The sequence below is a fragment of the Salvelinus fontinalis genome, chromosome 13 (assembly GCF_029448725.1).
Source record: "Salvelinus fontinalis isolate EN_2023a chromosome 13, ASM2944872v1, whole genome shotgun sequence".
NCBI lineage: Eukaryota > Metazoa > Chordata > Actinopteri > Salmoniformes > Salmonidae > Salvelinus > Salvelinus fontinalis.
The window spans coordinates 38,786,629-38,812,468 of NC_074677.1; the positions used below are offsets into that span (position 1 = coordinate 38,786,629).

General features: G+C 43.9%; 1 protein-coding gene across 10 annotated transcripts in view; it reads right to left on the reverse strand.

Annotated features, from left to right (window-relative positions):
* The window catches only part of LOC129868639 (RNA-binding protein Musashi homolog 2-like), a 338,972-nt gene that overhangs the window by 46,230 nt on the left and 266,902 nt on the right, over positions 1-25,840 (reverse strand). For 6 of the 10 annotated variants that reach the window (XM_055942796.1, XM_055942799.1, XM_055942794.1 and 3 more), the window contains exons 9-10: positions 22,662-22,833; positions 4,447-4,521 (exon numbers count right to left, since the gene is read on the reverse strand). In XM_055942796.1, the coding sequence (XP_055798771.1) occupies positions 4,447-4,521; positions 22,662-22,833 (247 nt within the window). The remainder of the gene's footprint in view (positions 1-4,446; positions 4,522-22,661; positions 22,834-25,840) is intronic. The other 4 variants (XM_055942797.1, XM_055942800.1, XM_055942795.1 and 1 more) reach the window with 1 other exon arrangement.

Below are 25,840 nucleotides of genomic sequence, written 5' to 3' on the forward strand. Positions count from 1 at the left end.
TATATCTCCCCATCTCTTCATCTCCCCATCTCTATATCTCCCCATCTCTACATCTCCCCATCTCTTCATCTCCCCATCTCTATATCTCCCCATCTCTACATCTCCCCATCTCTATATCTCCCCATCTCTTCATCTCCCCATCTCTTCATCTCCCCATCTCTTCATCTCCCCATCTCTTCATCTGCCCATCTCTTCATCTCACCATCTCTTCAAGTCCCCATCTCTTCATGTCCCCATTTCCCCATCTCTTCGTCTGCCCATCTCTTCATCTCACCATCTCTTCATCTCCCCATCTCTTCATGTCCCCATCTCTTCATCTCCCATCTCTAAATCTCCCCATCTCTTAATCTCCCCATCTCTTAATCTCCCCATCTCTTCAAGTCCACATCTCCCCATCTCTTCATGTCCCCATCTCTTCATCTCCCTTCTCTTAATCTCTTAATCTCCCCGTCTCTACATGTCCTCATCACTTCATCTCTTCATCTCCCTTCTCTTAATCTCTTAATCTCCCCATCTCTACATGTCCTCATCACTTCATCTCTACATGTCCCCGTCTCTTCATCTTCCCATCTCTTCATGTCCCAATCTCCCTATCTCTTCATCTCCCCATCTCTTAATGTCCCCATCTCTTCATGTCCCCATCTCCTCATGTCTTCATGTCCCCATCTCTTCATCTCCCCATCTCTTCATCTCTCCATGTCTTCATCTCCTCATCTCCTTATGTCCCCATCTCTTCATATCACCATTTCATCTCCCCACCTCTTCATCTCCCCATCTCTTCATGTCCCCATCTCTTCATCTCCCCATCTCTTCATCGCCCCATCTCTTCATCTCCCCATCTCTTCATCGCCCCATCTCTTCATTTCCCCATCTCTTCATCTCTTCATCTCCCCATCTCTTCATGTCCCCATCTCCCCATCTCTTCATCGCCCCATCTCTTCATGTACCCATCTCTTCATCTCTTCATCTCCCCATCTCTTCATGTCCCCATCTCTTAATATCTTCATGTTCCCATCTCTTCATCTCCCCATCTCTTCATGTCCCCATCTCTTCATGTTCCCATCTCTTCATCTCTACATGTCCCCATCTCTTCATCTCCCCATCTCTTCATGTCCTCATCTCTTCATCTCTACATCTATTAATCTCCCCATCTATTCATGTCCCATCTCTTCTTGTCACCATCTCACCATCTCTTCATGTCCCATCTCTTCTTGTCACCATCCCATCTCTTCATCTCTACATCTCTTCATGTCCCCATCTATTCATGTCCCATCTCTTCTTGTCACCATCTCCCCATCTCTTCATCTCTTCATGTCCCAATCTCCCCATCGCTTCATCTCCCCATCTCTTCATGTCCCAATCTCTTCATCTCCCCATCTATACATCTCCCCATCTCTTCATGTCCCCATCTCCTTATGTCCCCATCTCCCCATCTCTTCATGTCCCCATGTCTTCATGTCCCCATCTCTTCATCTCTACATGTCCCCATCTCTTCATGTCCCAATCTCCCCATCACCTCATCTCCCCATCTCTCATCTCTTCATGTCCCCATCTATTCATGTCTCATCTCTTCCTGTCACCATCTCCCCATCTCTTCATGTCCCCATCTCCTTATGTCCCCATCTCCCCATCTCTTCATGTCCCCATGTCTTCATGTCCCCATCTCTTCATCTCTACATGTCTCATCTCTTCCTGTCACCATCTCCCCATCTCTTCATGTCCCCATCTCCCCATCTCTCATCTCTTCATGTCCCCATCTCTTCATGTCTTCATCTTTTCATGTCCCAATCTCTTCATCTCCCCATCTCTTCATCTCCCCATCTATACATCTATACATCTCCCCATCTCTTCATCTCCCCATCTCTTCATCTCCCCATCTCTTCATCTCCCCATCTATTCATGTCCCCATCTCTTCTTGTCCCCATCTCTTCATCTCCCCACCTCTTCATCTCCCCATATCTTCATCTCCCCATCTCTTCATCTCCCCATCTATTCATGTCCCCATCTCCCCATATCTTCATGTCCCCATCTCTTCATATCCCCATCTCCTTATCTTCCCACCTCTTCATCTCCCCATCTCTTCATCTATCCATCCCTACATATCCCATACCTCCACTGAGTCAATCTACCGACCAGAGACCTGCACTGTAACATCAGTGTATCATCATATCTGAGGCTGGCTGGGTGGGGGCCATGGTTTCTACCCCAGCCCCACAGACACCAGGAGACAGGTTTCCCCATGGGCCTGTGCTTTCATACCTATCCAGTCTACAATAATGACACTGGCAGGAGGCCTAGTGGAAGTGTAGTAGTCCTCTAAATAGGGGTGGTTTAGAGGGAAGGGAGAGACAGGGAGTTTGGGAGGAGACAGAGAAAACAGAGGAAGGCAGGGGTTTTGGAGGGGGGACAGGGAGGGAGGCAGGGGTCATGTGGCAGGCAGGAGGGAGAAGAGAGTCGGGGCTGGCATATAGGGCGGAGATAGCCGTTGGTGGGAGACAGGGAGGGGGACGTGGTAGGGGGGATGTAAGAAGGTGAAATTGCCCCTCTGGTTACGGTGCTGTGTGTGTATAATGAAGGGATAGTCGGGTTTACCCCAGGTGCGCGCATTGACATCAGGCGGTGTATGTATGAGGGGGAATAATCACCGGCTGCTGATATTTCAATCCCCTTCTCAGGGCTTAGTCACATCACTGGCTTCTCTAGCGCCTGACAATTCACCCCACTCTCATTATCCCTCCCCTCATCCCTCCATCCATCGCTCCATCCACAGACAACACCCCTTTATTTATTTATTTATTCAAGCATTTATTCATCTATTTCAATGCATTTACAGTGTACAGCATGAAATTCTCCAGCGTGGGCCCGTTTATTTGAACATAAACTGCCGTCCACGTCTCCGTGCGGATGGGAAGGCAACATGATCAATACTTGGCCTGGGGATAGAGCATTTAACATGGAGTTTGATTTATACTTCAAAAGTTCCAATTACACTGTCAAAGGCCTGGAGACTGGTGGCCGTTTTAACAGCTGAACAACTACACAGCTTTATGATGCTCTTTAAATAAAGTTTAACACGGCCAACCTCCTGCATTAAAACATCTATAGGCCCTAAGTGTGTCATAAACAACATACAGTATGTGCTTCATCATGTCACGTCTAGGGCCAGAAGATTCTGTATTATGTGGTAAAAGGTCAAATCCCCCAATAAAATGTCCCAGAGAAGAGATTTGGAATATAAAAGCAAATGAAACTAATGCAAATAAAGCCAAACATTACCTCTACCATTCATAGAGTTGTATTGGTTCTATATGCAGACAGATATAAAGGTATTGAATAGTAGGAAATCATCCCTGCAGATTTCCATCGGGCCCTTCTCATGTCGGAACATCTTTCATGCTGGTAGGACCCTTCTACAAAGAAGAGATGAATAATCTTTTGTTTCCTGGCCTTCCTCTGTCCTCCTACTATTTCTCCCTCCCAGTCCTCCTGTCCTCCTACAGCTCTCAGCCCAGGCACCTCTGACAAATGATTATGTCTGACCCCAGGGTGGTAACACCTGTGTCCCCCCACCCCTGTCCACCCCTGTCCCTATTTCAAAAACCTATTACATAGATCTGAGCTGCTGTCAGACATTTCCCATTCTGCCTTATCAGTGGCGGGACTGATGTCTGGCACGGCAAACAGACTCTGTGTAAAGTGCTTAAATAAAGCATGAAATCAACAGGATGCCTGCCTGAGGCGTGCTGTATCACAGCGCCACATCTCCCTGGCCAGAGGCCCCCACCCGCAACCCTGCTCTGCCTCCCGCTGCAGGCTGCAGGTACAGCTGCTCACCTTCACACAACATGTGCTCCATTTGGGCTCATCAACCGGGACCCACCCGGCTCCAAGTCAACGCTTTTAACTAATTTTAGTTTTTGATGCACATAGGGCTGGATATAAAAATACTTCCAATCTGACTCTGTGTGACTGTGTGTACGTCTGCCATTTTTCTGCCTCCCGACAGATGGATTTGCATACATTGGGAGTGAGGCTGAGGGCTTGAAAATCCCTCCTCCATTTTAGCCGTTTGGTCATGGTGGCGTTCATACACGGGCTAAAAAGAGTAAGCTATTTACACCACATACTGCAGCTTTCAACAGGCTGGTTCAGAAATCCAGACACGTAACACACTTATCACTCACTCCACAGCTTATCTGGTGTGTGCCTGTGTGTTTGTTTGTTTGTTTGTGTGTGTGTGTGTGTGTGTGTGTGTGTGTGTGTGTGTGTGTGTGTGTGTGTGTGTGTGTGTGTGTGTGTGTGTGTGTGTGTGTGTGTGTGTGTGTGTGTGTGTGTGTGTGTGTGTGTGTGTGTGTGTGTGTGTGTGTGTGTGTGTGTGTGTGAGGGAGGGAGGGAGGTGAGCTAAACAGGGCTGTAAGACAGACATGTGAAGAGCAGAGAACTTACCAGGGAACTGATAGCTGTAGCTCGGGGCGAATCCAGTGTATCCACGGCCGTACGTCGCCACAATGTTAGGGTAACCTTGAGAAAGAAAAGGTACAAAACACATTATGGAACTTCATTCGGCAAAAAGGCACTGCAGTGGTGAAAAAAGTACCCAATTGTCATACTGGAGTAAAAGTAAAGATCTTTTAACAGAGAATGAGTCAAGTAAAAGTGAAAGTCACCCATTAAAATACTACTTGAGTAAAAGTCCAAAAGTGTTTGATTTTAATATACTTAAGTATCAAAAGTATATGTAATTGCTAAAATATACTTAAGAATCAAAAGTAAAATTATAAATAATTTCAAATTCCTTATATTAATTAAGCAAACCAGACGGCACAATATTTTTCTGTTGTTGTTTTTTTAATGGATAGCCAGGGGCACACTCCAACACTCAGACATCATTTACAAAATAATAATTTGTGTTTAGTGAGTCCGCCACGTAAGAGGCAGTAGGGATGCCCAGGGATGTTCTCTTTATAAGTGTGTGAATTAGACTATTGTCCTGTCCTACTAAGCATTAAACATGTAATGAGCACTTTTGGGTATCAGGGAAAATGTATGGAGTAAAAACCACATGCTTTTATTTAGGAATGCAGTGAAGTAATAGTAAAAGGAATCAAAAATATGAATAGTAAAGTAAAGTACAAATACCACAAAAAACGAATTAAGTAGTACTTTCAACAATTTTTACTTAAGTACTTTACACAACGGAGGCATTGTCAATGCTTTCTGCCTCTGCAAGAGGGATATAGACATGCAAATATCTGGACTACACTGGGAATACGTTTGTATAAAACTTTGCATAATGCTTTCATGAGTTATCCTCTGGGTCCAAATGTTTGTATTTTCCAAACCCCAAAATAAAGTATATCAAATCAATCAACCAATCAACTGAGGAAGGCCACACATCAAGAGCTGTCATGATGACTTAGCATGAATAAATAGCTTGCACCTTCCCTGTTCCACCAGCCTGATGGTGACTGATGAGGCTCTAGGAGAAAATGACTGTGAACCATATCAATATCCAAATTGGCTTGGATGATATGCTGTAAGTATATCTATCATGTGCTGCAGCGCAATCTAATATGCAGACTAAAATCATAATAATATATTTGTAAATAAAAACACAGCTTTAAAATGAGTGTGTGTGTCATTTCAAAATTAATTTGCCATCTGTTGTGGTTGTCGTAGCTACCAGTGCTGACGCAGAATGTTTCATTGATGACGGGGCTCACAAGTTATTCTGGGTCTGTTTATTCCTTTGCATTTGTCATTGTTGGTACATTTCTTAAAGTGGGAAAATTAGCAATAGGGCTGACCCCGTTTAGTAGACTGGTCGATTATTTGGTGGATAAGCTGTTGGTCAACCGAGATTTTATTTGTGGCGAAGTGGCAAATATATACAGTACCAGTCAAAAGTTTGGACACACCTACTCATTCAAGCGTTATTCTTTTTTTGACTATTTTCTACATTGCAGAATAATAATGAAGACATCACAACTATGAAATAACACATGTGATCATGTAGTAACCAAAAAAGTGTTCAATCAAAATATATTTTATATTTGAGATTCTTCAAAGTAGCCACCCTTTGCCTTGATGACAGCGTTGCACAATCTTGGCAATTAAAAAAAATAATATGCAACCTTTATTTAAAGAGGTAAGCTAGTTGAGAACAAGTTCACATTTACAACTGCGACCTGGCCAAGATAAAGCAAAGCAGTGCGACACAAACAACAACACAGAGTTACACATGGAATAAACAAGCGTACAGTCAATGACACAATAGAACAAAAGAAAGTCTATATACAGTGTGTGCAAATGGCGTGAGGTAGGCAATAAATAGGCCATAGTAGCGTAGTAATTACAATTTAGCAGATTAACACTGGAGTGATAAATAAGCAGATGATGATGTGCAAAAGAGCAGAAAAGTAAATAAAAACAATATGGGGATGAGGTCGGTAGATTGGGTGGGCTATTTACAGATGGACTATGTACAGCTGCAGCGATCGGTTATCTGCTCAGATAGCTGATGTTTAAAGTTATTGAGGGAAATATAAGTCTCCAGCTTCAGCGATTTTTGCAATTCGTTCCAGTCACTGGCAGCAGAGAACTGGAAGGAAAGGCGGCCAAAGGAGGTGTTGGCTTTGGGGATGACGAGTGAGATATACCTGCTGGAACGCGTGCTACGGGTGGGTGTTGTTATTGTGACCAGTGAGCTGAGATAAGGCAGAGCTTTACCTTCTCTCATTTACATTCTATCAACCAGCTTCATGGATGCATTTGAATTTCTTCCTTCCTAATTTCTTTCCTTTTTAATGCGTATGACCCAATCAGTTGTGTTGTGACAAGGTAGGGATGGTATACAGAAGATTGCCCTACTTGGTAAAAGACCAAGTCCATATTATGGCAAGAACAGCTCAAAAAAGTAAAGAGAAACGACAGTCCATCATTACTTTAAGACATGAAGGTCAGTCAATCTGGAAAACTTCAAGAATTTCGAAAGTTTCTTCAAGTATTGTCGCAAAAACAATCAAGAGCTATGATGAAACTGGCTCTCATGACAACCGCCACAAGAAAGGAAGACCCAGTTACCTCTGCTGCAGAGGATAAGTTCACTAGAGTTAACTGCACCTCAGAAATTGCAGCCCAAATAAATGCTTCACAGAGTTCAAGTAACAGACATCTCAACATCAACTGTTCAGAGGAGACTGAATGAATCAAGCCTTAATGGTCGAATTGCTGCAAAGAAACCACTACTAAAGGACACCAATAAGAAGAAGAGACTTGCTTGGCCCAAGAAACATGAGGAATTGACATTAGACCGGTGGACATCTGTCCTTTGGTCTGATTAGTCCAAATTTGAGATTTTTGGTTCCAACCGCTGTGTCTTTGTGAGATGCAGAGTAGGTGAACGGATGATCTCTGCATGTGTGGTTCCCAACATGAAGCATGGAGGAGGAGGTGTGATGGTGTGGGGGTGCTTTGCTGGTGACACTGTCTGTGATTTATTTAGAATTCAAGGCACATTTAACCAGTATTGCTACCACAGCATTCTGCAGCGATATGCCATCCCATCTGGTTTGCGTGTGTTGGGACAATGACCCAAAACACACCTCCGGGCTGTGTAAAGGCTATTTGACCAAGAAGGAGAGTGATGGAGTGCTGCATCAGCTGACCTGGCCTCCACAATCACCCAACCTCAACCCAATTGTGATGGTTTGTGGATGAGTTGGGCCGCAGAGTGAAGGAAAAGCAGCCAACAAGTGCTCAGAATATTTGGGAACTCCTTCAAGACTGTTGGAAAATAATTCCTCATGAAGTTGGTTGAGAGAATAACAAGAGTGTGCAAAGCTATCATCAAGGTAAAGGGTGGCTACTTTGACGAATCTCAAATATAAAATATATTTTGATTTATTTAACCCTTTTTTGGTTACTACATGATTCCATATGTGTTATTTAATAGTTTTGATGTCTTCAGTATTATTCTACAATGTAGAAAATAGTAAAACATTTAGAAAAACCCTTGAATGAGTAGGTGTGTCCAAACGTTTGACTGGTATTGTATATAAAAAGATTTATGGCACACGAGACACCTGTCTGATTCACACCTGTCTCAGTGGACTAATCCACTGAAGAGGCCGCAGGGATGGCCCACCAGTATCACCAGTAGTACATTTACTGTTAATTCCCATAATTTCTAATCTACAATGTTTGTTTGGTTATGGTAATTTCTGTTAATGCATTCAATATATTATTATTACAGTCTTACCACCGTCAATCTTGAGGAGTGGACACGTTGTTTGCAGAGCACACAACCTAGGCTTCACTTGTGAGAAAAAAAGTGTTGGTTTATTTCATTCCACTTATGAGTTGTCAATTAATTAATTGACAGGAGCGCTCCAAACAAAAGACAATCTTGAGTAAGGACACACACCTGATTGTCACGTTCCTGACCTATTTATGTGCAACCGGGAGCATTCAACCAGGTAAGGTTGGGCAGGTTCAATGCTCAAGAGTGCCAGTACGCCTCCACGGTCCGGTATTTCCGGCACCACCTCCCCGCCCCAGCCTAGTACCTACAGTGTATACACTACGCACTAGGCTACCAGTGCGTATCCTGAGCCCTGTTCCTTCTCCACGCACTCTCCCTGTAGTGCGTGTATCTAGCCCGGTGCCTCCAGTTCCGGGCCCACGCACTAAGCTACCAGTGCGTCTCCAGAGCCCTGAACCCACTGTATCTTCTCCCCCTACTAATCCTGATGTGCTTGTCCTCAGCCCGGTGTCACCAGTGCCGGTACCACGCATCAGGGATAGAGTAGGCTTTGAGAATACAGTGTGCCCTGTCCCTGCTCCCCGCACTAGTAGGAAGGTGCTTGTCATTAGCACGGTGCCTCCAGTTCCGGCACCACGCACCAGGTCTACAGTGCGCCATATCCGGCCAGAGCCATCCGTCTCCCCAGCGCCATCTGAGCCATCCGTCTCCCCAGCGCCATCTGAGCCATCCGTCTCCCCAGCGCCATCTGAGCCATCCGTCTCCCCAGCGCCGTCTGAGCCATCCGTCTGCCAGGAGCCTGCAAAGCCGCCCGTCTGCCATGAGCCTGCAAAGCCGCCCGTCTGCCATGAGCCTACAGAGCCGTCAGCCAGACAGGAGCCGCTAGAGCCGTCAGCCAGACAGGAGCCGCTAGAGCCGTCAGCCAGACAGGATCTGCCAGAGCCGCCAACCAGACAGGATCTGCCAGAGCCGCCAACCAGACAGGATCTGCAGGAGCCGCCAACCAGACAGGATCTGCCAGAGCCGCCAACCAGACAGGATCTGCCAGAGCCGCCAACCAGACAGGATCTGCCAGAGCCGCCAGCGAGCCATGAGCAGCCAGAGCCGTCAGAGCGCCATGAGCAGCCAGAGCCGTCAGAGCGCCATGAGCAGCCAGAGCCGTCAGAGCGCCATGAGCGTCGAGAGCCATCAGCCTGCCATGAGCGTCGAGAGCCGTCAGCCTGCCATGAGCGTCGAGAGCCGTCAGCCTGCCATGAGCGTCGAGAGCCGTCAGCCTGCCAGGAGCGTCGAGAGCCGTCAGCCTGCCATGAGCGTCGAGAGCCGTCAGCCAGCCATGAGCATCGAGAGTCGTCAGTCAGCCATGAGCTGCCCTTCAGCCTGAAAAGGCTAGATACCCAGAACTGCCCATCAGTCCAGAGCTGTCTCTCTGTCCGGAGCTGCCTTTCAGTCCGGAGTTGCCCCTCTATCCTGATCTCCCTCTCTATCTTTATCTACCTCTATAGTCTTATCTATCCCTCTGTCTTGGTTTATCTCTCTGTCCCGGTATTGTCATTATTAGATTTGTTATTAGGAGGATTTTGTGGGGGAAGTAAGAGGGTGGACATTCTTGAAGGGAGGGGGCTAGGATGGATTATGGTGGGGTGGGAACCGCGCCCGGAGCCTGAGCCACCACCGTGGTTAGATGCCCACCCAGACCCTCCCCTAGACTTTGTGCTGGTGCGTCCGGAGTTCGCACCTTGTGGGGGGGGTACTGTCACGTTCCTGACCTATTTATGTTAGTTTTTGTGTGTTAGTTGGTCAGGACGTGAGGTTGGGTGGGCATTCTATGTTATCTGTTTCTATGTTGGTTTCGGTTTGCCTGGTATGGCTCTTGATTAGAGGCAGGTGGTTTGCGTTTGCCTCTAATTAAGAGTCATATTTAGGTAGGGCATTCTCACTGTTTGTTGGTGGGTGATTGTCTCCTGTGTCCGTATGTTATGTTAGTACCACATAGGACTGTAGCGTTTGTTTGTTTCGTTTTCGTTTCGATGTCGTCTGTTACCTGTACGTAAGTTTATGTTTAGTTATGTAAGTTTATGTTCAGGTCTCGTCAGCGTCGTTTTGTTATTTTGTAGTTTGGAAAGTGTTTTTGTTTCGTTTCGTGTGCCATCGTTATTTTATAATAAAGATGGCTTATTTCCCTAAGCCTGCGTTTTGGTCTGAGGATCCTTCTCTCCTCACCTCTTCCGAGGATGAGGAGAGCGTCACCCGTTACACTGATTACGCATAGAAGTAGACCTAGGCAACCTGGCCTGCACACAAAGGTTTCTATCCATGAGTCTGGGTACCAGGCCATTAGGACCTGATGGTAGGTAGCAAGTTGGGTAGTACCAAAGCATTTCTAGAGTATATAAAAAGGAGATTACTGTGACTCAGCGGTCACGTGTAGGCCTATAAATATGTAACGACGTGCGTTGAGAGCCGGGAAGCAAGTTCAGGGAGTGAGTGTTTTAATAAATATACACAATATAATACAAAATAGGAAACACAAACAACACACAGACGTGACACAGGAACAGAAACAATGACGCCTGGAGAAGGAACCAAAGGGAGTGACATATATAGGGCAGATAATCAAGGAGGTGATGGAGTCCAGGTGAGTGTCATTATACGCAGATGAGCCTAACGATGGTGAAAGGTGTGTGCCATAATGAGCAGCCTGGTGACCTAGAGGCCGGAGAGGGAGCACACATGACAAAATGTGCCAATAGTTCCTCAATGTAGCCTATTTAAAAATCTTTCCAGCTCTCTCCCTTTCGATAACCACAACATGAAAGGGGAAAAAATGTCCAGTGGAAACATAAAAATAGGCCTACCTGATTACTTCCAATCCCTTGAGCAAATAGTCTACAGCTGTGTCTGTCTGTCCGGAGCTTAAACAATGTTGCAAGTTAGCTAGCATGATCAGGCTGGACCAAGTTAATATCTCATGCAATGTTTCAAGTTATTTTCAGACAGGCCATGCGTAGCCAATGTGATTTATAGGATATTTATTTTTATCAGGATATTTTCTGCCTGCAGGCTGCAATGTTTTTATTTGTTGGTTTATGTAGGCTATTTTTACATATTGGCAATGGCAATAGAAGTTAGTTTTTGATTTGTATCATTTTCATTTAGATAGATTTTTGATTAACCACGTTACATTGATTTTGAGACATGGAGACTTTAATATAAATGAAATGAAACTGTTCCACGAAAATGTGCATATGAAAATCATAACTGGCACGCAGATCAGTAGAAATGTTATGATAACTTGGCATTTCAAATGGAAAAGGTTGCCAACCACTGGTATAGCCTATTACTGGCAACTTCAGGAGCGGACCAGCAGCAGCTGGCAGTCGGAGTGTCGGGAACAGGTTTGTTTCTTCTGTTTAGGCTATATTGATCTCTGGCTCCCTCTTTAGTCATTTTTGTGTCTTCATTTTTTAAAGCATCAGACAAGCTCAATAGCCTACATATAGTTTTATTCAAATATAGGGTGCGTCTATGTATCGAAAAAAAATACACGTTTAAAAATGATGACCAATCGATTGGTCGAAAGAACAGATCTGTTGACCATTCTTTTTTTGGGTCGGGGCCGGCCCTAATTTGTGTGTGTGTGTGTGTGTGTGTGTGTGTGTGTGTGTGTGTGTGCGTGTGTGTGTGTGTGTGTGTGAGTGTGTGTGTGTGTGAGTGTAAGGGGGCTGAGTAAAGCTGAAGCAGACCCGTCGGGCCTACAAGACAAAGTTTATTTATTGTTCCTCTGCTGTCGAGACGCTCATTACAAACACCAGTCCACAAGTTAATTATCTGGACAGCTTTCAAACAGCAGCAGCTGTGGGAACATATTGAGAAACAGAGTGTGTGTTCGAGATGTGTGTGAGAGCAGAGTGTGTGTTTGTGTGCATGTGTGTGTATCCCTCTGTATATTGAGACATTTGAGTGTGTGAACAGGTGAGTAAGTGAGTGAGTTTGATCGAAGGACAGATCAAGGAAGATCAGTTTGATCATCGCAAACATACTGTTCCTTTTAAAGCGAGATTATTTCAAAGCCTTTATCTGTTGTCATAAAAAGCTGTTATCATCTCCAGCCAAAGCTTTGTCTAAATTAGCCAGTAAAAAGGGATTCCCTCTAGCCAGAAGCAAATCACTAGAATCCACTCTGATATCTTTTTTTTATAGAGAACACACACCATGATAGCCTTGTGTTAAGGTTATCACAGTGTACTAACTTGATAAACTACTTCGCTGTTCCCTTGTGAAAGTATCCATTATGTCAAACAGCTTTGCTCTCTCTAGTGAGTTTACGCTGCAACTAACTTTCTGCAGAAATAGTATATAGTACTGGACACTTTAAATCGGCTTTCCTCAGCTAAGCCTTGTCAATTCACAGCATCACCTCAGACCAGACCAGGGGTGTTGTGACAGAGACAGAGGACAGCTCAGAGACCAGCTCTCCACTTCCAGGGCAAAGAAACATGTATGTCTGGGTAATAAATATCCAATCAGCCTTTTGCTGCCCATGACAAAGCTCAATTTAATCCTGAACAAGTGAGAAGATGCTTCTGACTGAGGGGCGATGAGGGGAGACCTGACATGCAGGAACGAAATATGAGAGGCTAGACCAGCTTAGGGACTGATGAGAAAACAAATCACTGAACACAAAGAGAAGTGTCAGAGGTGGATCACTGTGAATTTGGCAATGATGTGATATCATGGGAAGTGATGGCATCATTATCTCTACGATGACAATGATAATACACACATTGCTTTAGAATTTGGCCTGCTAATGTAGAAAAATACCATCTCCTAAACTGTGATTGAACAAACCACATGGAGTTCGGTGGGAATATTTCAGCCTGTGTGTCAGGGCAGGCGTTATGGGCAGGCCTTAGGGGGCCTGGCCTGCCCTACCGTACCTCCTTGCCCGTCCACATAAAATATTTAAATATTGATAATTTACAGGGGTGGAAAAAGTACTCAATTGTCATACTTGAGTAAAAGTAAAGATACCTTAACAGAAAATGACTCAAGTAAAAGTGAAAGTCACCCAGTAAAATACTATTTGAGTAAAAGTCTAAAAGTATTTGGTTTTAAATATACTTAAGTATCAAAAGTAAATGTAATTGCTAAAATGTACATAAGTATCAAAAGTAAAAGTATAAGTAATTTCAAATTCCTTATATTAAGCAAACCAGACAGGACAATTGTCTTGTTTTTTTAAATTTACGGATAGCCAGGGGCTCACTACAACACTCAGACATAATTTACAAACGAAGCATTTGTGTTTAGTGAGTCCACCAGATCAGGCAGTAGGGATGACCAGGGATGTTCTCTTGATAAGTGTTTGAATTGGACCATTTTCCTGTCAAAATGTAACGAGTTATTTTGGGTGTCAGACAAAATGTTTGGAGTAAGAAGTACATTTCTTTAGGAATGTAGTGAAGTAAAATTATTTTTGCTTAAGTACTTTACACCACTGACAATTTATTTGACCAAGATGCGAGCCGACCGAAAGATGCATCAATCTCAGATAAAGTATTAGAGCGAGCGAAACAGCGCCCCTCTGTCTCAGTAAGTGTAGCCCATGTATCTGATGCTCTCTGGACAAAAATGGTATGGCAATGTCTTTCTCTTTTTTTGCCAGACAGCATCAGATACATGGGCTACACTTACTGAGACAGAGGGGCGCTGTTTTGCTCAAATGCTATTTTGGACGTGCAACGGTAACCTACTTTTTAAGTGATTTGTTTGACAATCAGATGGAAACATCATGACAGGTTGTGTTCATACCACATTAAAAGGTCATACATTTATACAGTTAAATTACATGTCTTTACTATAAAACCCACGCTAGAACTGCTAAAGCAGTCATTTGGACTGTTCATTAATTAAAAAAAATATTACGCTGCCATTTTTAAAGTCATGCCCCCCTCCGTCCTTGACTTTTCCTAAATCAGTCTATAAAACACACTGTCTTTGTTAGAATCTTAATATCACAAACAGAACTGGTGTTATAATCAGTTTTAAGAGGACATGTAATTTTTTTATGGTTTTCCTCCATTGCCCCTGCTTCTCACGAACGTAATTCTCCCGATAGTTGAAGGTGCCATGCCAAGTTGATAATAACCCCGATAATTGCCTCGAAATTTAACCTAAGAAATACCTAAACTCATTTCACACATACAGTACCAGACAAAAGTTTGGACACACCTACTCATTCAAGGGATTTTCTTTATTTTTTACTATTTTCTACATTGTAGAATAATAATGAAGACATCAAAACTATGAAATAACACATATGGAATCATGTAGTAACCAAAAAAGTGTTAAACAAATCAAAATATATGTTATATTTGAGATTGTTCAAAGTAGCCACCCTTTGCCTTGATGACGGCTTTGCATACGCTTGGCATTCTCTCAACCAACTTCACGAGGTAGTCACCTGGAATTCATTTCAATTAACAGGTGTGCATTGTTAAAAGTTCATTTGTGGAATTTCTTTCCTTCTTAAGGCGTCAGTCCATGGTTGCAACACTCACTACCGAGTTCCAACCTGCCTCTGGAAGGAACATCAGCGCAAGAACTGTTCGTTGGGAGTTTCATGAAATGGGTTTCCATGGCCGAGCAGCCGCACATAAGCCTAAGATCACTATGCGCAATGCCAAGTGTTGGCTGGAGTGGTGTAAAGCTCGCCGCCATTGGACTCTGGAGCAGTGGAAACGTGTTCTCTAGAGTGATGAATCACGCTTCACCATCTGGCAGTCCGACAGAGAAATCTGAGTTTGGCGGATACCTGGAGAACGCTACCTGCCCCAATGCATAGTGCCAACTGTAAAGTTTGGTGGAGGAGGAATAATGGTCTGGTGCTGTTTTTCATGGTTCGGGCTAGGCCTCTAGGCCCCTTAGTTACAGTGAAGGGAAATCTTAACCCTACAGCCTACAATGACATTCTACATGATTCTGTGGTTCCAACTTTGTGCAACAGTTTGGGTAAGGCCCTTTCCTGTTTCAGCATGACAATGCTCCCGTGCACAAAGCGAGGTCCATACCGAAATGGTTTGTCGAGATCGTGTTGAAAAACTTGACTGGCCTGCACAGAGCCCTGACCTCATCCCCATCTAACACCTTCTCGATGAATTGGAACGCCGACAGCGAGCCAGGCCTAATAGCCCAACATCAAGCAAGTCCCCGCAACAATTTTGGAATGAGATGTTGGACGAGCAGGTGTCCACATACTTTTGGTCATGTAGTGTAAGTCCTGTGCCATTATTTTATTTGATCTGATTTTATAGTAAGAAGAATATAATTGAATGTAGCTGAATAAAATAAAAAGGACATTTTTTCCCATAACAGAGCAAGTGCGCATATAAAGTGTCTATGTTGAGCGTAAAAGTGATCATAGGTCCTATGTGCTAGATTTAGAGTTATTTGTCAACTTTAGTTGTGAATGATACAAACCTTAGAATGTCTTAGAAATCAACACATATATGGACTGCATGATGTGACTGTAGGCTATTGACAATTTGAGAAAGTAGCAAAAAAATCTTGTGCTCTGTTCCTTGCCTCAGGCTTCACAGCTGTTCTCTCATCAAGTGATCATATTTTCACCAATCAGACTATTCTCAATTTAATATTTTCTTTACTAATATGTAAAATCAGTTTTGTTTTAGAATGGCCCATTTTCAAATGGGCAGGGGGAAAAATACATGTCATCTGTATGCATTCAAATAGCGAATGGAGGCCACGTTTTCCCGTCGGTCTACTTTGTAGGCTACTTCGGTTTTAGCATGTTCTTCATATGAGCAGCTGAGAAAAACATTTAAGAACACTTATCTCACTCCACATCAACCGCTGCTCTCGCTGCCCGACAGGTGATGTTCCTGTTTGAGGAGCATGCTCTCACTGTCTGACAGGTGATGTTCCTGTTTGAGGAGCATGCTCTCACTGTCTGACAGGTGATGTTCCTGTTTGAGGAGCATGCTCTCGCTGCCCGACAGGTGATGTTCCTGTTTGAGGAGCATGCTCTCGCTGTCTGACAGGTGATGTTCCTGTTTGAGGAGCATGCTCTCGCTGTCTGACAGGTGATATTCCTGTTTAAGGAGCATGCTCTCGCTGCCCGACAGGTGATATTCCGTCCTCACTCTGTATGCCATGGGCTCTCCAACCTTGTTCCTGCAGCTACCCAGGGCTTAATTTGGGAAACCAAGTGAAATCTGTTCAGGAACATCAATAGTAACATGTTTTCGCAATGAAACATATTTCTCTAAACTGTTGACAGCCGTCTGCGCGCTCGAGAAAGGAATAAAGGAGAGAGGGGATGGAAACACATGTTGGTGAGATTCTGTATAGCTGAAGGTAATGTGTCACCCTATTAACTATGGAAACATAAACAATGCCCTATTACTAGGCTATTCAAAATCAAATACAAATGCACTAATTGTAGGCGAACTGTAAGCTGCCCTGCACAATCAATGAACCTACAGCATCGCCTAGGGCTATACATTCTCTCCCAGACTCATGGATAGACATTTTGGAGCATAGCATAAGGTAACCAGTCCATCCAATCTGCATAATAATACAGTCCACACTCAAAGGCGATCTACTTTAATTAGTTTAATTTTGGAGTATAGGCTAGACCAATTATGTACCAAAGACATCTTAAATCAGTTTTGTTTTATGTTTATCTACCATGCGTAATGTAATATGCGTTAGGCTATGCATTGTATAACGACACAATCATCATTTTAATTCAGTTTTTTTGTGGTGTCTCTAAAGAGGGACAATAGAGCCCTGAGTACCAGGCCATTAGGACCTGATGGTAGTTTGTAAGTTGGGTAATACCAAAGCATGTCCAGAGTGCATAAAAGGAGATTACTGTGACTCAGCGGTCACATGGAATTTTACTGCAGTCATGACTCATGACTGCCCATGTGGCGATAATATTGTCACCAATATTGTCACCTCGTTGCACCTGTGTAATGATCATGCTGTTTAATCAGCTTCTTGATATGCCACACTTATCAGGTGGATGGATTATCTTGGAAAAGGAGAAATGTTCACAGGGATGTAAAGCAAATCTGTGCACAAAATGTGAGAGAAAATCAGCTTTTTGTGCGTATTGGAAATGTTCTGGGATCTTTTATTTCACCTCATGAAACATGCAGCACTTTCATGTTGCGTTTATATTTTTGTTCAGTATAGTCATTATAATGACATTATTGCTTTTGTGATCATTTTGTACTGACCTTTTGTACTGACCACAACCAAATGACTATTTGTGCGTACTGTTAAAAAAAATGGTGCAAGTCCACACATAGGAGGTCCCGTGAAAAAACTGGCTCCCCAAAGGAAATCAAATAACCATCCAACTGATTTGTTCTGGCACCTGTGTGTGTGTGTGTGTGTGTGTGTGTGTGTGTGTGTGTGTGTGTGTGTGTGTGTGTGTGTGTGTGTGTGTGTGTGTGTGTGTGTGTGTGTGTGTGTGTTTGCCCTGGGCCTCCTGCTGCAGTTCACTAGGTAGTATGTGCTGACTGTCCCAGCAGAGAGTTAAATGAGGCACATCTACATGGCAGGGAGTGGGGGGGTCAGGGGCTGGTATTTAAAGGGCATGGCGTGAATACTGTTCTGTGGTGCTCTGTTGACACATGGGCCGTTGCCTCAGGACATGGAGGGAGGGCTACAGCACATCAGGGGGATACAGAGCAACCGCAGTCATTTGCCCATAGATGGAAAAAATGTAAACTTTCCTCACACATACTCTCTCACACACCCACTCATCTCCACACTCTGACACACATTCACAGACATTTAAAGTAACTTTTAAAAGTTAATATTCTGTTAACTCATACCCAAATAATGTTCTTGAGTTGACATATACTTGTACTGGTGGCATAAATGGGAGAAAAAACACAAAAAATCTCACCTTAAACTTGTATCTCTTACAGACCATTTACAAAATATTAATATTAATAGAATAATATTTCTTAGGACCGGTATATATTTGGTTGTTGGGGTACGCCCACACCATTCTGTTTTTGGGGTACGCCCACACCATTCTGTTGTTGGGGTACGCCCACACCATTCTGTTGTTGGGGTACGCCCACACCATTATATTGTTGAGGTACACCCACACCATTATATTGTTGGGGTACACCCACACCATTATATTGTTGGGGTACACCCACACCATTATATTGTTGAGGTACACCCACACCATTATATTGTTGGGGTACGCCCACACCATTATATTGTTGGGGTACGCCCACACCATTATATTGTTGAGGTACGCCCACACCATTATATTGTTGGGGTACACCCACACCATTATATTTTTGAGGTACGCCCACACCATTATATTGTTGAGGTACGCCCACACCATTATATTGCTGGGGTACACCCACACCATTATATTGTTGAGGTACGCCCACACCATTATATTGTTGAGGTACACCCACACCATTATATTGTTGAGGTACACCCACACCATTATATTGTTGAGGTACGCCCACACCATTATATTGTTGGGGTACGCCCACACCATTATATTGTTGGGGTACACCCACACCATTATATTGTTGAGGTACGCCCACACCATTATATTGTTGGGGTACACCCACACCATTATATTGTTGAGGTACGCCCACACCATTATATTGTTGGGGTACGCCCACACCATTATATTGTTGGGGTACACCCACACCATTATATTGTTGAGGTACGCCCACACCATTATATTGTTGAGGTACACCCACACCATTATATTGTTGAGGTACACCCACACCATTATATTGTTGAGGTACGCCCACACCATTATATTGTTGGGGTACGCCCACACCATTATATTGTTGAGGTACACCCACACCATTATATTGTTGAGGTACATCCACACCATTATATTGTTGAGGTACACCCACACCATTATATTGTTGGGGTACGCCCACACCATTATATTGTTGAGGTACACCCACACCATTATATTGTTGGGGTACGCCCACAACATTATATTGTTGAGGTACGCCTACACCATTATATTGTTGAGGTACGCCGACACCATTATATTGTTGGGGTACGCCCACACCATTATATTGTTGGGGTACACCGACACCATTATATTGTTGGGGTACGCCCACACCATTATATTGTTGGGGTACGCCCACACCATTATATTGTTGGGGTACGCCCACACCATTATATTGTTGGGGTACGCCCACACCATTATATTGTTGGGGTACACCCACACCATTATATTGTTGGGGTACACCCACACCATTATATTGTTGGGGTACACCCACACCATTATATTGTTGAGGTACGCCCACACCATTATATTGTTGAGGTACGCCCACACCATTATATTGTTGAGGTACACCCACACCTTTATATTGTTGGGGTACACCCACACCATTATATTGTTGAGGTACGCCCACACAATTATATTTTTGAGGTACACCCACACCATTATATTGTTGAGGTACGCCCACACCATTATATTGTTGAGGTACGCCCACACCATTATATTGTTGGGGTACACCCACACCATTATATTGTTGAGGTACACCCACACCATTATATTGTTGGGGTACGCCCACACCATTATATTGTTGAGGTACACCCACACCATTATATTGTTGGGGTACGCCCACAACATTACATTGTTGGGGTACGCCCACACCATTATATTGTTGGGGTACGCCCACACCATTCCGACAGAGAGAAGCTGCTTTTTTCTTTTCTTCATATACACCATGTTTTTCAAGGAAAACAATTTCACTCATATTGTAAGTCATTTAGGTAATATTTCATAAAAATCTGGAAACACTGGACAGTTACTTTAAACAGGACACATATTCAGACACCCCAATCAGCAGCCTGCATGTGTGTATATGCAACATGTCATTGTTAACAGAGGTAGGGGTGCGAGCATGTACATTAGGGGGATCTGAGTCTGAGCGGAGAAGACAGAAGACAAAAAGAGGGAGGAGAAGAGAAGGAGGAGGAGAGGAGAAGAAGGAAACTCATTACTCTGGCGTGTTGCTGTGTTGAACCTAGCGTCTCTGCCGCCCGCCATCTCAGTAAATAAAGTCTGTCATTGGATCTGGCCCGGTGGCTGTTTCCAGGCCCTGTTATTTGCGTTATTAATATGCATGCTAATGTACCTATTTTATGGCTCAACAGTTCTGATTCACTTCAAAATCAATTATCCATCTGGTACACCCATACTTTGCCCAGGCTCAAATGTGTATTAATTTCAGCAAACATACATCGGGCACAACACAATAAAGATAAATGGCTAGATTAGGTGCAGTAAACAAAGGAACTAGGGGCAAGTTTTAATGAGATTTGGCTTATAAGAACCTTACAGTTCCTTAAATAATGAGCCTGGCTCTGTTTTTTTCCAAATGCAAATTATACAAAGGAATGTTTCGCTGTCCTGCCTTTTCCAATTTCATTTAGATAAGAGTGTCTCCAAATAAGTTGGCAGTTAATATTCTCACATGAGCACTCCCCGCCTCCTCTGCCCCTATTCTCCCTCCGGAGCAGACTGTTTTTTCCCCTCATCCATAGTGACGCATTGATCCGTAATAAGTTCCGAAAAGTTCACTGTGCTTGTTAAATAGTTCAAACTGACAAAATCTGGACTGGGAACTACTTAGACAGTGCTGACAGAACCACTTACGGGTGTTACCGCCACTTTTACCATAAACCATCAGCAAAATCAGTCTGATATCAGTGTCATGCCCTTAGCAACCCCTCGCCATGAGACAGAGAGGTGAGGAAAGAGAGAGATGGGGAGCTGAATGGTGATGAAGGAGAGAAGAGCAAAGGAGAGAAGAGGTACAGCTACAGCTGGCTGCCTACAGATGAGGGCCCTCCATGACACCCCTCTGTGTCCCTGTCATTACCCACTGCTGGGGTCACACAGACGGAGTGATGAATCCATAATATGACATCACCTCAATTTTCCTCTCCATTTATCCCAGTAATGTGGTGCCCTGTTCCCTACGCCCAGGACCACCTAGGACTCATCAGCGCCAGGAAAATAGACCACTTGTGGACACGGAAACGGCACACCTTAGATGAGCTCAATGTGGAGCTCAGTTAATCTGAGTACATTTTCCTCTATCTCACGAGACATTAGTTAGACTCAATACATTTTTGCAAATGTATTGAAAATGAAATAAAGAAATATCACAGTTACATAAGTATTCACACCCCCTTAATACTTTGTAGAAGCACCTTTGGCAGCGATTAAAGCTGTGAGTCGTTCTGGGTAAGTCTCTAAGAGCTTTCCACACCTGGATTGTGCAACATTTACCCATTATTCTTTAAAAAACGATTTAAGTCCTGTCAAATTGGTTGTTGATCATTGCTAGACAATAATTTTCAGGTCTTGCCATAGAATTTCAAGTAGATTTAAGCCAAAACTGTAACTCGGCCACTCAGGAACATTCACTGTCTTCTTGGTAAGCAACTCCAGTGTATATTTGACCTTCTGTTTTAGATTATTGTTCTGCTGAAAGGTGAATTCATCTCCCAGTGTCTGGTGGAAAGCAGATTAAACCAGGTTGTCCTCAAGGATTTTGCCTGTGCTTACCTCCATTCCATTTATTTTTTATCCTGAAAAACTCCCCAGTCCTTAACAATGACAAGCATACCCATAACATGATGCAGACACCACTATGCTTGAAAATGTGGAGAGTGGTACTCAGTAATGTGTTGTATTGGATTTTCCCCAAACATAACAATGTATTCTGGAGAAAAAGTGAATTACTTTGCCACATCTACTTTTTTTTATTTTGTCCCAGCTACTAATAAGTGCCCTTCTTTGCGATGCATTGGAAAACCTGCCTGGTCTTTGTGGTTGAATCTGTATTTGAAATTCACTGCTTAGACTGAGGGACCTTACAGATAATTGTACTGTGTGTGTATGGGGTACAGAAATTAGATCGTTTTTAACATGATTTTTGAATGACTATTACTGCACACAGGAGTCCATGCAACTTGTTATGTAACTTAAGCAACTTTTTACTCCTGAACGTATTAAGGTTTACCATAACAAAGGGGTTAAATACTTATTGACTGAAGACATTTAAGCTTTTTATTTTTAATGAATTTGTAAAAAAAAAAAAAAAAACATAATTCCACTTTGACATTCTGGGGTATTGTGTGTAGAACAGTGATCAAAATCTCAATTTAATCCATGTTAAATGCAGGCTGTAAAACAACAACATTTGGAAAAAGTTGGTGTCAAGGGGTGTGAATACTTTCTGAAGGCACTGTATATCACCAGCACATTGGTTCTCTTTTATTACTTTAAAAAAAACAATGAATCAGAGACCTGCACGATTGTTGGAGAGTGAGTGTTAGGGAATGTTACCGTGTGGGACTGAGTAGTGTGCTGGACTTTGCTGGAGTAGTGTTGGTCCATACTCACTCAGCATGCCCATCCCCAGCATGAAGGCGTCCATGGTGTAGGGCAGGCCCCTGGCCCTCCCTCGCGTGCCTGGTGGGAACATCACCTCCTTGGGCTGGGCCTTCTTACATTCTACCTGTGGACACAGTGGGAAAAAAATGAAAAATCAGTCCTACTGGCCCCATGGAGGGAGAAGAATGGGACTGGGCAGGACATATCCAGATTCAAGTAGGACTAGCTCACAGAACAATAATGTTGCTTCTTTCTAAAAAGCTCAAGTTTGCTTGTCTGGGGAAAAATCTAAGGTCAACCCTCCGGAGTATTCCAGTGCCTTTTGAAACTACTGGTGCATCAGGAGAGTTGTAGAAGAGCCTCCAAACATATTGCCCCGTACCACAGTCACCTGCTAGTGGGGGGGCTTCAAATCTATTCTAACCCTGGCAGACCTTCTTATCATTCAGGAGTAGACTGACTGAGGAATATGGAGAAAAAATCCTCCTCCACCATGACTTCCACACAAACACTTTAGACAGCCCCCATCATATCAATGAATGCCTTTGTTTTCTTTCATTTAATTCAAATTCCTGTCAGTCTTCCCAGAGAGAGACAGAGAGACAGTAGAGTGAATTCTGAGGCCAGGTTGGTAAAATTCTCATTTCTGCCTCTGTGTGCTCATCTGCTCTACAGTACCCAGCCCATTCCAACCGGAACGTTCGTTCTCTCTCTCTCTGTCTTACCAAAGCAAGTGAAATAGATAATAAACAAAAGTGAAATAAACAATAAAAAATGAACAGTAAACAATACACTCACAAAAGAATAAAGACATTTCAAATGTCATATTATGTCTATATACAGTGTTGTAATGATGTGAAAATAGTTAAAGTACAAAAGGGAAAATAAATAAACATAAATATAGGTTGTATTTACAATGGTGTTTGTTCTTCACTGGTTGCCCTTTTCTTGTGGCAACAGGTCACAAATCCCGCTGCTGTCATTGCACACTGTGGTATTTCACCCAGTAGATATGGGAGTTTATCACAATGTGAATTCTTTGTGGGTCTCTCTCTTGCGCGCTATTTCTCTCTCCCCTCTCTATCTCTATCTCTCCTGCCATCTACTCTCTGCTCTCACACACACCTAGTTCTGCCCTCTTATGACTAACATATTCTCCTCCAACACAATTCTTATCAGCTGGTAGATGTGACGGGTCTAAATACTAGCAATACAGCAAACCTGTATGAACATGTATATGCAAAAAATAAATAATGTACTCAATGTCAACACCGCTGAGAGAAATACATCAATGTTCTCGCTAAAGAACATGCACACAGATATATCTGTATAGACATATACAAACATGAGACCACACATGCCAAGCATGGGCACACACACATCCGCACACAAAGTCTCACACACACACACACACACACACACACACAAACACACACAAACATACACACACACACACACACACACACACACACACACACACACACACACACACACACACACACACACACACACACACACACACACACACACACACACACACACACACACACACACACACACACACACACACACACAGACACACACACACAAATTCACAAGCTTCACAATCTCATCCATCCTTCAGAGAGGAGCAGCTGGGGTAAACAGAGCAGGACCTGTCTAGGAGGGGAGTGTGTGGTGGTGAGGGGGGGTTGATCAGACCAGAAATAACATTCCACTCTGACAGACTGATAGGGAAGGGGGGGGGGGGTTCATCCACACCAGTGAGAAAGTCATCTCCAGCCGTATCCTATTTACCACACATCTATCTGGGCTTTATGAAATATACAGGAGTGTGTGTCTGTGTGACTGGCTCGGCTGACAGGGCTGGCATGTGTGTGCCGTGTGTCTATCGCCTACTCTTCTCTTTGGTAGGCCGAGCCTGTTCATCGCGCCGCACAATCTGTCTGCTCCACTGCCTGCTTGGGCCCTAGGCCTGTCCATCTGTTTGTCTGTCTGCCTCCTGGCTTCGTGTCTAACACACAGCCTCAGATTTAACAGGGCCTCTCTCTCTCTCTCTTTCTCTCTCTCTCTCTCGCTCTGCTATTCAAATTCACATGCATGTCATCCTGCCCACTGCACAATATAAGCTACTTCTCCTCTGCTGGGTTGGATACCATTGCACAGTGCAGGTAAACCCCAGCATCCATACAAATGCAAATGGCCAAGGCTGCACCTCTGCTCTGCTCTGACAAGCTCCAGGCAAACACTACCATTCATTCACTGATCCTCCACTGTAGAAACAGCCTGGTATTATACAGTGTTATTATACAGCGTGAGTTGCTGAGTTAGAATAAAAGTTGCCAGTGCCTAAGTGTGAAGGTTGCTGTGTTAGATTAATAGTTGTGGTGTACAAATGTGAATGGTGGCTGCTTGCTGTGTTAGTGTGAAGGCTCACTATCTCCAGAGGAAAAGTTGCAGTGTAAAACCACTAAGATTAGTGGGTGTTGGAGGGCTAGTCGATTAAAGAAAGCAGAGGCCATTGAAACACACTGTCCCTTCGTTCGCTGCAAAGCACTTTGTAGCTGTCACAGAGCACCTGTCCTCCTAGCTAGCGACGCTGCTCTGTTCTCTCACCCCCATTTGTGCCTCTACGCTTCCTACCCTGTGAGAGCGACAATTTTCAGACTGCCATCATTTTCCAATCAAAGCAAATGGGAGCTTAAATACCTGTAATGTGTGGGAGGGGTTGAGGAGGAAGGGGAAGCAGAGCAGGAGAGTGCACTAGCAGCCTAATTGTCAGGGAATGACCTCTATACTGAGTGGAGAGAAACCAGGCGGGACAAATAGGACTATTAAAAGTCTCTGCACACTGACTGGGGCTAACACACCTACACCCACCTCACACATCTCACACACCTACACACTGGCTGGGGCTCATGCACAGACACACACCTCAAACATCTACACACCCCTCACATGCTTACACACACTTTCTGTTCAGTGGGTGACTGACTGGCTGGATGGTGTTCAGCTGGACAGGAGCTCAGGAACAACCACAGGAAGTGCCAGGTACACCGCTCTCTTCTCCCCAGCAGCTCCAGTCCCTCCCTCCCCCACCATACACACCTCACAGCCCACTGTCACATCCA